The sequence below is a fragment of the Saccoglossus kowalevskii genome, chromosome 12 (genome assembly GCF_978046115.1).
Source record: "Saccoglossus kowalevskii chromosome 12, keSacKowa6.1, whole genome shotgun sequence".
Classification (NCBI taxonomy): Eukaryota; Metazoa; Hemichordata; class Enteropneusta; family Harrimaniidae; genus Saccoglossus; species Saccoglossus kowalevskii.
In genome coordinates, this window is record NC_140652.1 from 37901471 (window position 1) to 37914536 (window position 13066).

Genomic DNA, 13066 nt, shown 5'->3' on the forward strand with positions numbered 1-13066 from the left:
TTTTCTAACAATTTGGTCACTACTAATGACCTATGACAATGACCTTTCTAACAAGTTGGTCACTACTAATGACCTATGACAATGACCTTTCTAACAATTTGGTCACTATTAATGACCTATGACAATGACCTTTCTAACAATTTGGTCACTCTGAATGACCTATGACATTGACCTTTCTAACAATTTGGTCACTATTAATGACCTATGACAATGACCTTTCTAACAATTTGGTCACTCTGAATGACCTATGACATTGACCTTTCTAACAATTTGGTCACAATTAATGACATATGACATTGACGTCTCTAACAATTTGGTCACTATTAATGACCTATGACATTGCCTTTTCTAACAATTTGGTCACTACTAATGACCTATGACCTTGACCTTTCTAACAATTTTGTCACTACTAATGACCTATGACATTGATCATTCTAACAATTTGGTCACTACTAATGACCTATGACAATGTTCTCGCTAATGTTTTGGTCATAACTATTAACCTATAACAATGACCTTTCTAACAATTTGGTCACTATTAATGACCTGTGACAATGACCTTTCTAACAATTTGATCACTAGTAATGACATATGACATCACCCCTTCTAACGATTTGGTCACTATTAATGACCTATGACATTGACCTTTCTAACAATTTGGCCACTATTAATGACCTATGACATTGACCTTTCTAACAATTTTGTCACTACTAATGACCAATGACATTGATCTTTCTAATGATTTGGTCACTACTTGACCTCTATGCTTTACAACTTGTTGCAACTTTTTACTTACTTTCCAGTATGCCCTTTGACATCAACCTCTTTGAAGTGACCTAGCTCCCAATTCAGTTTTAAATACATGTTATCTTTATAGACTGTTTTCCATTTCATATTGGCAGTCACTGGTACCTCTAAAAAATCAAATAAAAATAAATATTAATTAGAAATTAAGGTTGTGCTATTTGTAGCACATACACTCACATGTGTTGTTGTCACAATAAGTCATATTCAATGAGTACTTCTATAAGAAATATGGTGTACCATTTTGGGATGATAAATAAGGAAAATAAATGATGTTGGATATAATGTAATTGATGATGTGATTGGTGCAAAATCCACTGGAACTGAACTTGATTGTATACATGTATGATTAAAATGCCTTAGGAGTGTATTTTAACAAATTTATTGATATTGAAAAAATAATACTGTGTCAAGACATATCAAGAACGAATGAATCATTGCCATGGTTATCGTAGCACATTTACCCAGGGTTAATTAACTTTTAACCTCATGTACAATTTTATTTTGGTTCTGATGCAATAACCACTATGTTATCAGATTAATTCATGAGAAAATAATACAATCAATTATACGTCACTGTCAAATATATTTAAACTTACCAATTTCAACTTGACTGCACTTTTCTTTCCATAGTTGATCACTACTAGCGATGCGATTCCATGTTCTACTAACTCTACATACAACTAATAACTCTCTTGGATTTAAATTATGTAATATCTTCAGGGCAAGGCACTCAGGGAGTAAAGCTATGAAATCACGGTACTGTTTAAGCTATATGATAAAAATAAACATAGTATACCTATGACAACTTTATCCAATAACTGTCACCATCACATATACCGTCACCATCGCATATACCGTCACCACCGCATACACCGTCACCACCGCATACACCGTCGCCACCACATACACCGTCGCCACCACATACACCGTCACCACCACATACACCGTCACCACCATACTGTCACCGTCACATACACTGTCACCGCCACATACACTGTCACCGCCACATACACCGTCACCACACATACACCGTCACCACCGCATACACCATCACCACCGCATACACCGTCACCACCACATACACCGTCACCACCTCAAACACCGTCACCACCACATACACTGTCACCGCCACATACACTGTCACCGCCACATACACTGTCACCGCCACATACACTGTCACCGCCACATACACCGTCACCACACATACACCATCACCACCGTATACACCATCACCACCGCATACACCGTCACCACCACATACACCGTCACCACCTCAAACACCGTCACCACCACATACACCGTCACCACCACATACACCGTCACCACCACATACACCGTCACCACCTCAAACACCGTCACCACCACATACACCGTCACCACCGCATACACCGTCACCACCGCATACACCGTCACCACCTCAAACACCGTCACCACCACATACACCGTCACCACCGCATACACTGTCACCGCCACATACACTGTCACCGCCACATACACTGTCACCGCCACATACACTGTCACCGCCACATACACTGTCACCGCCACATACACCGTCACCACACATACACCATCACCACCGCATACACCATCACCACCGCATACACCGTCACCACCACATACACCGTCACCACCTCAAACACCGTCACCACCGCATACACCGTCACCACCACATACACCGTCCCCACCACATACACCGTCACCACCTCAAACACTGTCACCACCACATACACCGCATACACCATCACCACCACATACACTGTCCCCACCACATACACCGTCACCACCTCAAACACTGTCACCACCACATACACTGTCACCGCCACATACACTGTCACCGCCACATACACCGTCACCACACATACACCATCACCATCGCATACACCATCACCAGCGCATACACCGTCACCACCACATACACCGTCACCACCACATACACCGTCACCACCTCAAACACTGTCACCACCACATACACTGTCACCGCCACATACACTGTCACCACCGCATACACTAGCTGTCACCACCGCCGCATACACTGTCACCACCGCCGCATACACTGTCGCCACCGCCGCATACACTGTCACCACCGCCGCATACACTGTCGCCACCGCCGCATACACTGTCACCACCTCAAACACTGTCACCACCACATACACCGTCACCACCGCATACACCGTCACCACCGCATACACTGTCACCACCACATACACTGTCCCCACCACATACACCGTCACCACCACATACACCGTCACCACCTCAAACACTGTCACCATCACATACACCGTCACCACCGCATACACCGTCACCACCACATACACTGTCCCCACCACATACACCGTCACCACCTCAAACACTGTCACCACCACATACACTGTCACCGCCACATACACTGTCACCACCGCATACACTAGCTGTCACCACCGCCGCATACACTGTCACCACCGCCGCATACACTGTCGCCACCGCCGCATACACTGTCGCCACCGCCGCATACACTGTCGCCACCGCCGCATACACTGTCGCCAGCGCCGCATAAACTGTCGCCACCACCGCATACACTGTCGCCACCGCCGCATACACTGTCGCCACCACCGCATACACTGTCGCCACCGCCGCATACACTGTCGCCACCGCCGCATACATTTGTACACTGTCGCCACCGCCGCATACACTGTCGCCACCGCCGCATACACTGTCACCACCGGCGCATACAGTCGCCACCGCCGCATACACCGTCGCCACCGGCGCATACACCGTCGCCACCGGCGCATACACCGTCGCCACCGGCGCATACACCGTCGCCACCGCCGCATACACCGTCGCCACCGCCGCATACACCGTCGCCACCGCCGCATACACCGTCGCCACCGCCGCATACACCGTCACCACCGCCGCATACACCGTCACCACCGCCGCATACACCGTCACCACCGCCGCATACACTGTCACCACCGCCGCATACACTGTCACCACCGCATACACTGTCACCACCGCATACACTGTCACCACCGCATACACTGTCACCACACAAAGCGTGTGGTCGGCGCCTTTGATTGCATTTATTTTGTTTTTTTATTCACGTCATCTATCACTGGCAGCGTTTGTTTTGTCGCGTCTCACAACTTAATGTCCAAGCTGACTTTGTTTTGGCTGTAAGTGAACTACGTACAGCTCATGAAAGTATTTCGCCCAGAGTTCGCAAAAAACGGAATACCCTGCAAAATTTGAATCCTTTATTTTATAACGAGACATTGGGCGCAAACATAAAAACCATAATTGTAATTCAACAGGTTTATGTAACGTGTTAGTCCGCTTGCCAGCCGCCTAGTTAAAAAACGCGATCTCCAGTGATGTCGGCTTCGACAACTTCGGACAAGTAAGATGGGCGCTGGCCGACATTACATTTGCAAGTATTGTATTTGTTTGACAAATTGTACACTACGGTCATTCTATAACAATCGATCAGTCGTTTTTTTCACAGTCTTACTATTCCTGCAGATATTCTTCAATTGTTATAGGTGCCACGGATTTTAACATAACTACAACTTGACCCGTGTTAAACCCAAACCATGCGTGCATGACAACTGTCACCCTACACACGGTTACTCAACGAATACCGTACTCTACAGTAGAAATTTTTCGCTCTCCACCAAAAATAGAATGGTTTTATTTCATATTAGTTGTGTCTGTGTCAGTCAGTGTCGTATTTGATTTCACATGTTTGGTTCGATCTTGTTTATGGTGGACATTATTACTACGCGTATGTATTATTACCAATTTTATATGGCCGTGTGATCCACCGTATTTTTTTCAACGGTCGTTCTATAAATTTCTGATTGTATCTATTCTTATTTTAACATCATAAAAACAAAAATGATACACTTGTACATGAAACAGTAGGTAATGAACTGTAAATGCGGGCGGTTGCGCTGTCAGGCGAGCGAGCGAGCGAGCGATTGCGCGAGCGGATACTTCCGGATTTGTGCGGTCGGAAAAAAAGCGGAAATTGCGCGGTCGAATTGAACAAAGCGAGCGAAAAAAAAGCGATCGAAATCCGGAAGCGGGCGGGAGGTTGCTAAGAGGAATCGCACCTGTATCTCGACGACGTCTCCGGTCATGAGCAGGGTTTGCCGCGTCTTAGAAAAATTGAAAGTTAAAAAGGAATCAGTGTCGGGGAACCATTCACAATGTTTGCATGAAAAATCCCACGCGAAAGCTTTTTTTTTTTCCCTGTTACAAACACTATGATACCTGAATCCCGATTAATTCATAAATATGAATCGGTAAGGGTCAATTTCCTGCAATCCTTCAAGATTATATTTGCCTCCGAAAATCTTTCTAACGATGAGCTGGAAGATTTCCATAATTGAGTGCCACCATTTCTGTTCTAAGATTTATTCAGTATAATAATACAAATGTTCACCCCAACAGAGGTGGACATACAGTTTTAGCGACCCGAAGAGCTCATTGTCAACCGAGGCGAAGCACTACGATAAAGACTTTCCGTTCCCAATAAATAATAATAAGAAAAAAACTTCTCGTTCCCGACATTATGAAATTCTTTCGTTTTGGGGGAAAAAACCTGGAAAAAAAACTGATTTTGACAAAATAATTTAGAAATTGATATTAAGAATAATTCATAACGAAATCTATTTCATATGTACCCATAATTCTTTTTCATAATTACTGATTACACACGAATATTACAGAAAAAAATAATTTGCTATATTATCTATATTTGTGCCTTTTACTTGTCTTGAATCGTGACTGAAAGGAGCTAGATGAAATTACAAACTATGTAGTGTGTTCGACAACTCGTGTACATGTATGAACAACAATTTTAATAAATACGATTTTACTTGGTAAAATTACTGTATTTTTCTACATAAAAACAAAAGAATTTCACAATGTCTTTGTTATCATAGCGTTGTTGGTAATAGTTGAAAATGATATATTCACGTGAACCTGCTTATATGAGATCGAGTCTCTGTTTTCAACAGCCGTATACATCTAACTGCGTCATCGCTAAGTTTCCTTGTGGACCACGAGTTCTGTTCCTGGTTTGCACGTTATCATGTTCACACAATCGCAGACATTATTTGTAAGGGTGCCCTTTGAAATGGCACATTTTCTCGATGTTTTAGCGAGTACTCCGCGGGTATATGGCTTGTTCTCACATCAGCATAATTTTCCTCGAGTTCACTCATCGCTTTCCCACATGCACTTCTTGTTCTTTGCTGCTAACTTTTTTTGCACTCTAATATGGTGTTGTTTTTGTCTTTCTAAACATCGAGTTTATTTTTGACATTCAACGAGATCGCTTGAATTTTGAATTTGATGACGGTTCGAATTTATCCACTTTTACAGTGATCAACATTGCGTTCGAGTAGAGTTACTAGTAATTACAAGCCTGATTTACATTTTTCTTGCGGTGTTTTTCGTCAATGTATTAAATATTAGTGCTTTGGGAAATAACATAATTATATTGCGTGAGTGAAAGAGTTTGGTGAGACTGTCACAACACGTTTTATTTATCTCCAACGCGCGTGGTCGGCGCCTCTGATTGCGTTTATTTTGTATTTTTGTTTTCAAAATGTATCACTGGCTGCGTTTGTTTTGTTTTCCTCAACAAATTAACTGTTCCGAGATCTCTTTCATTTTTTGTCCGGCTGCTGCCAATGCAATAATTCGTCGCCGCATGTACTCAGACAAGCGATTAATCGTCACAGTCATTATACTAGTAGTTTAAGTCCAATTGATTTGTAGAAATTCAGCTATGCGATAATTATATGTGCAGTTTTGTTTTGCGCACCCAGACACGAGCAAAAGTTAACCAATAGATTTTCTGAACTACAGCATTCGTATTACTTATGCAAATTGAGTAAGGGTCATAGTGTGAGTTGCGTTCGAAAATAACAAAGTGTCAAATTATTTTGAGCGCCGTTCGGAATAAATTTAGTCAAAATCACACACAGAAACACACACACAACACACAAATACTAGTACTCAATACATATCGCGATTGACCAGTTATATAGCTGCTTGAACTACACACACAAGGACGTAAATATGTAAATACAGGTCACAGTTTGACTTGCGTAGCAAACGTTACAATGTGTCAAGTGATTTGAAGGAGTCTTTGTTCCAAAACAGAGAAGCAATAGGCGTTGTGTTTTGAATCGTCATTAAAACCTAAATTTATTACGAATAAAAACTTAAGTCTATACATACAATGTACGATCATTGTTACTCCAGCGGTCGGCTAGCAAGCGGACGATGTTTCTGAAGCCAGCCATAGCAGGAGTGAGCGAGCAAGCGAGCGAACAAAAGCGAACGCGAGCGGTCGGAAAAAAAGCGGTCGGTTTCCGGTCGGAAAGCAGCGAGCGGTCGGAAATTAAGCGATAAGCGGTCGGAAAAAAAGCGATAAAAGCGATATGAGTACTGTACACTGTCACCACCGCATACACTGTCACCACCGCATACACCGTCACCACTGCATACACTGTCACCACCGCATACACTGTCACCACCGCATACACTGTCACCACCGCATATACTGTCACCACCGCATACACTGTCCCTACCACATACACCGTCATCGCATACACTGTCACCACCACATACACCGTCACCATGGCTTACCCTGTCCCTACCACATACACCGTCATTGCATACATTGTTACCACCACATACACTGTCACCACCACATACACCGTATCTACAAATACCATCACCAACACATTTCTCCCCTTACATATTAACAGAGCATCATTGGATACTTACTGATAAATAACTTGATATAAAATAAAGCTGACGAGAGTCAAGAATTCTTAGCATTTTGTGAAGAAACTCGTTTCTCTGAACATCTGCAAAAACAAATTTGAGATATATAAACTAAGATTGAACTGGTCACTATTTTATTCTGATATTGATGCTTTTCTTTCAAAAGGTTGCTTATTGAAAAAATGTTTTATTTCAAAATAATAATAAAACATTTTATATAAAGTGACTAGTAGCTTCGCGGTGAGTGGCTTTCGCGGTAATTGGGTTTCGTATCTGTAGGGTTTCGCGGGGAGTAGGGTTTTGTCTCAGTAACTGGTCCTTTCATCCTTGTTGAGAATTAAAGTTTTATGTTTCTTTAACAACTGGCACTATTCTGGGAATACCATCCTAGCAGGAGTTCCAAAATAAGACCCATGCTCTGATAATGCCTCTAGTTTCAAAGACCAATAAACATTATCATTATGATCTTATTGGTGTTGCAAAGGATAGTTGAATATTGTTTATTGAAATTAATAATCCCCATAACCGTTTTCCAATATAGATAAACAACTAATTCAAATTGAAAGAAATTGCAATATAAAGTATTCATCAGTAATACTTCTCAAAGGCGTATTTCACGGTCAGTGTTATTTACGAAAATATTTTGTTTATAATTTTATAAACTTGCTTGGCAATACCCACCCCAATTAGATATAATGTGTACATATTTTAATAAATAAAGATATACTAACAAAAATGAAATATTAATTATTTCATATTTTATTATATAACCTGCACGACAGTAATCAATATTTTTCCTTGCTAGAATGATGTGTAACTTCATACGGGAATCCTGATAAAGTTCACAACTGGCGATTTAGCAGTATTAGGGATTGTCAACTTCTCGTGAATTTGATTACCTAACATGTTTAGGTTCATGCGCTGAAGAAACTCTCCGATTTGACACAATCTGGGAAGTTCGAATTACTAAATGAAGTACAGGACGACGAAGCTGAAATATCCAAGAACCAACACATACCAAATATCTCAAAAGTGAATATTCGTGGTGTATTTTAATTCAAATCGGACCGGAAGTGGGAATTTGTTAGTACTCTAAATAACATATTGGCGATCCACTCTGCTAGGATTGCCCGTAAAACCACTTTTTGGCGATCCGCTCTGCTAGGATTGCCCTTATAATCACTTTTGTAGGTTTGTAATGTGTGTGATTTCCAGAGTTTTCACGTATTATTTCTTCTGTGATTTTTTTGGCTTGGCCGTTTTCGCCCAAAATTGGCATGTAGGTCACACCTTCACCCTAGTTATTGGAAAAAAATTGGCCCACCGTTGCCATAGCAACAGCCAAAAAAAAACTTTTTTTGGATAACTTTGCGCCAAATGTATCTCCTCCTACAAATTTGGGATAAAACACCCCTAACATAGCTCATTCTACTCAGCTTGAGTGTGGGCACAAAGTTACTATTTGAATTTTTTTCATTACCGAGAAATTTGATCCCAAAGTTGGGGTAACTGTTCACCAGGAATGGCTTTTTAACTCTTCTGTGATTTTTTGGCTGAGCCGATTTGGTTCAAACTTGGCAGGCAAATCACACCTTCACTGTAGTTAAGGTTGTAAAATCTGAACACAAATTCTGGCCCACTGTTTCTATGGCAACAGCCAAAAAACTGATTTTTTTAATACATTCGCGCCAAATGCATCTCACCCTACATTTCTACGATTAAAAAGCACGGACGTAGCTCATTATACTCAGCTTGGGTGTAGGCAAAAATATACTTTTTGTTTTTTCTTATGTCTATTTCATTACCGAAAAATTCACCTCAAAGTGGAGGTAACTTCTCATCAGCAACGACTTTTACCTCCTCTGTGATTTTTTTGACTTGGCTGATTTTGTTCATACTTGACAGGTAGGTCGTACCGTCACTAATTGGAAAAAAAATCCTGGCCCACCACTGTCATTGCAACAGCCAAAAACTGATTTTTGAATACTTTCGCCCCAAATTTATTACCTCCTACCAGTTTTGTAATTATAGCCGTGTTCAAATGATCATGCTTTTTATTTTGGCTACGCTGCACACTGGTAAGAGATCACCGGCGCCGACATTGTTACACTGTATCAACGTAATCCCAACGCAACTTTGAGCTTTGAATGAACTGTAAATGCTGCCTTCAATCTAGAAAATACTATCGCAAAACGGTTGGAAATAATAAATTTCACAACAGAATAATCTAACAATAAAATAAAGTAACTTGTAAAGACTGAATTTGTTTGCAAACTTCGTATGCGGGACTCGGTTTTAGTTATAAACCGACGTTAGCTTCACGTTCATGTCCTACCGTGACAACAGCCGAAAACATGTTGCTTGCTTTTTTGAGCGGAGCGGATCGCCAACCAGCCTATCGGCTTGTGTGTGTGATTTCCACAGTTTTCACGTATTAATTCTTCTGTGATTTTTCTGGCTTGGCCGATTTCACTCAAACGTGGCAGGTATGTCACACCTTCACCCTAGTTATTAGGAAAAATCTGAAGAAAAAAAATGTGGCCCACCATTGCCATAGCAACAGCCAAAAAATTGATTTTTGATTAGCTTCGCGCCAAATGTATCTCCTCCTACAAATTCAGGATAAAACACCTCAGACATAGCTCATTCTACTCAGCTTGAGTGTGGGCACAAAATTACTATTTGAATTTTTGATATCTTTTTTCATTACCGAGAAATTTGACCCCAAAGTTGGGGTTACTGTTCACCAAGAATTGCTTTTTAACTCTTCTGTGATTTTTTTGGTTTGGCTGATTTTGTTCATACTTGACAGGCAGGTCGTACCGCCACTAATTGGAATACTTTCGCCCCAAATTTATTACCTCTTACCAGTCTTGTAATAGTAGTGTTTAAATGATCATGCTTTTTATTTTGGCTACGTTGCCTGCACACCGGCACCGACATTGTTACACTGTATCAACGTAATCCCAACGCAATTTTGAACTTTGAATGAACTGTAAATGCTGCCTTCAATCTAGAAAATACTATTGCAAAACGGTTGGAAATAATAAATTTAACAGCAGAATACGTCCTACATGTAGCAATAAAATAAAGTGACTTCTAAAGACTGAGTGTTTTTTTGGCGAACTTCGTATACGGTGCCCGGTGCCTACCGAGGCAACAGCCGAAAACATGTTGCTTGTTTTTTGAGCGGAGCCGATTGCCAACCAGCATACCGGCTTGTTTTAGTATAAGCTAGTAACAACTTTTCAATAATTATGGGATGATTTGTAGGCATAATATTGTTATGTGAACTTCGTTCATTAATGGAATACTGCGCGATGACGCCATTTTCAGGGCCTAACTGATTCAGACTCCTATATTGACTATGTCCCGGGCTGTTTACTAGTACCAACCTACTTACTTGTCAGTGTCGAACTGTTATATACAGCCCAGAACACGTCAGAATAGTCAAAAAAGGTCAGCTAATGTCAGTTGCCCGTGCAATGAGAGCCGGCCAAAGAACCAAAACAATCTGTCAGCCTTCGCCGCCCACAGCATTGATATGATTTTATATTGCATAGAAATAAACACTAAATACAGTTATCCCGGTCAGCAATCGAATCATCAATCTTAGTGGTCCGTAAGCGAATGTTGTCAAGTTCGAGAGTGTGTTTTAACGTACAGCGATGTGAACATTATTGCTACAATTTTGGGCTTGAACATGTTCTATATTCACCCAAAACAACGACGAACCTGAAACAAAAGTAACCGTCCGATCTAAACGACCTACTATGAAAATCGAGTCTTATCTCCCTTGCTTTTCCGATCGACAGAACCAATCGGGCCAATCCACCATGATTGTTTGCTTATCATCAATTCACAAAGGTCAAAAACGTTTTTAAACGTGAATTTAACGACGAACGTTTTTGAAACGAATCAATGTTCTGGTTATCTCTGGTGCGACTGCAGTCTTTGGAACAAACTTGAGGGACTGTAAAACGCAATTTATGGTACGCGACTTAAAAACACAATTTACACGTGAATTTCCCAACAAAGGTTTAAATGTTTTAGTTGTATGTGGTGTGGCACTAGTGTGGTAAGCTGTCGAATAAAATGGCAACAACCTTCGAACGCATTGTTATGCTAATTTGATTTCCGGCATGTTAGTTGACAAAGAAATGAAAGATTTCTTGAATTTTCGGCGATAGCTACGTGGATTTGAACCAAAATGTTATCAGCAAGACTCAGAATGCGACAGTGACAGCCACTGAAAGGTAATTGAAGGCAAATGAACACGTCAAGCAAAAAAGACTTTTTCCAGTCATAGCGTAAAATGGCACATACCATTTTGACTCTTGAGGGGAATGGAAATCAGTTGATTTGAGGGTGTCACAATAAGGGAGGGAGTAAATCGTTTTTATGCTACGAAAAAAATGAAGACCTTGAACGTACTTTTTGGACTTTAGTACAATGTCATTTTTGTTTGATTACCTAACGTTTTTAGGTTCATGTGCTGTAAGTTACAGAGCACATACCTAAACGGCCGTCCCTCAGCAAATAATGAAGCAAAGACATTTTTGATGTCAAAATTGCGAAACTCTCCCTTTTTACGCAAACTGGGAAGTTCGAATTACTAAACGAAGTACAGGACGACGAAGCTTAGATATCCAAGAACCAACACATACCAAAAATTATATCTCAAAAGTGAATATTCGTGGTGTATTTAAGTTGGAATTCGTTAGTACTCTAAATATCCAAATATATTTTAGTATAAGGTAGTAATAATTGTCACAACATAGGTGGGTTCAAAGGTCATCGGGAATTCAACACTCACCATTCCAGCATGATTCATACCAATGAAATAGCTGCCAAGCTTCATTTGGTAACTTAGCAACCGGAAGTTGTTCTTCAGGTGGGGTACCAAACTACAGACCAAAGCATACCAATATATAACACAGTTGTAAAAGGATAAGATCTGTATCTTAAAAGATAGATACATGTAATAGTTCTAAAATGTTAAGACAATATTTTGTGCTTTTTATAAAATCTTAATTAAAACTGCAGCACATGCCATTTTGAATTAGATTTTATTTTTCTAATCCTTTCATTTTGAGCAGAATTAAACAATAAATACTGAAGTTAATAAGGAAATAAAAACTTAGAGAGCTAGTAAAACATATACTGTAGTAATAGCAATTGAAAAATTATAAAAAATTGTGAACAACATTCAATTTCCCATCTTTTATCTGAATGTGGTCCACTATCTAGATTCATCTCAAATAGTGATAACAACTTACCAATGACTTGCGTTTACGTGTAAGTTGTATACTACTCATAGATTTCAGTAATGCATTATCAGGAACTACAGGGCTATAAACTAATCTACCTTGGTGATGTGGGCTTTCATCCTGTAAATGGCGTCTGAGTGGAGGTAAGTTTTGTGATCTACAATAAAATATAATGACAAAATATAATGACAACTAATTTACTTCAATCT

At 40.5% G+C, this 13066-nt stretch overlaps 1 protein-coding gene across 1 annotated transcript in view; it reads right to left on the minus strand.

Moving 5' to 3' along the window:
* The window catches only part of LOC100378122 (uncharacterized), a 42994-nt gene that overhangs the window by 12726 nt on the left and 17202 nt on the right, over positions 1–13066 (minus strand). Inside the window, exons 5-9 of the mRNA XM_078010774.2 lie at positions 12867–13014; positions 12404–12494; positions 7588–7670; positions 1404–1575; positions 797–914 (exon numbers count right to left, since the gene is read on the minus strand). Coding sequence (XP_077866900.1) covers positions 797–914; positions 1404–1575; positions 7588–7670; positions 12404–12494; positions 12867–13014 — 612 coding nt within the window. The remainder of the gene's footprint in view (positions 1–796; positions 915–1403; positions 1576–7587; positions 7671–12403; positions 12495–12866; positions 13015–13066) is intronic.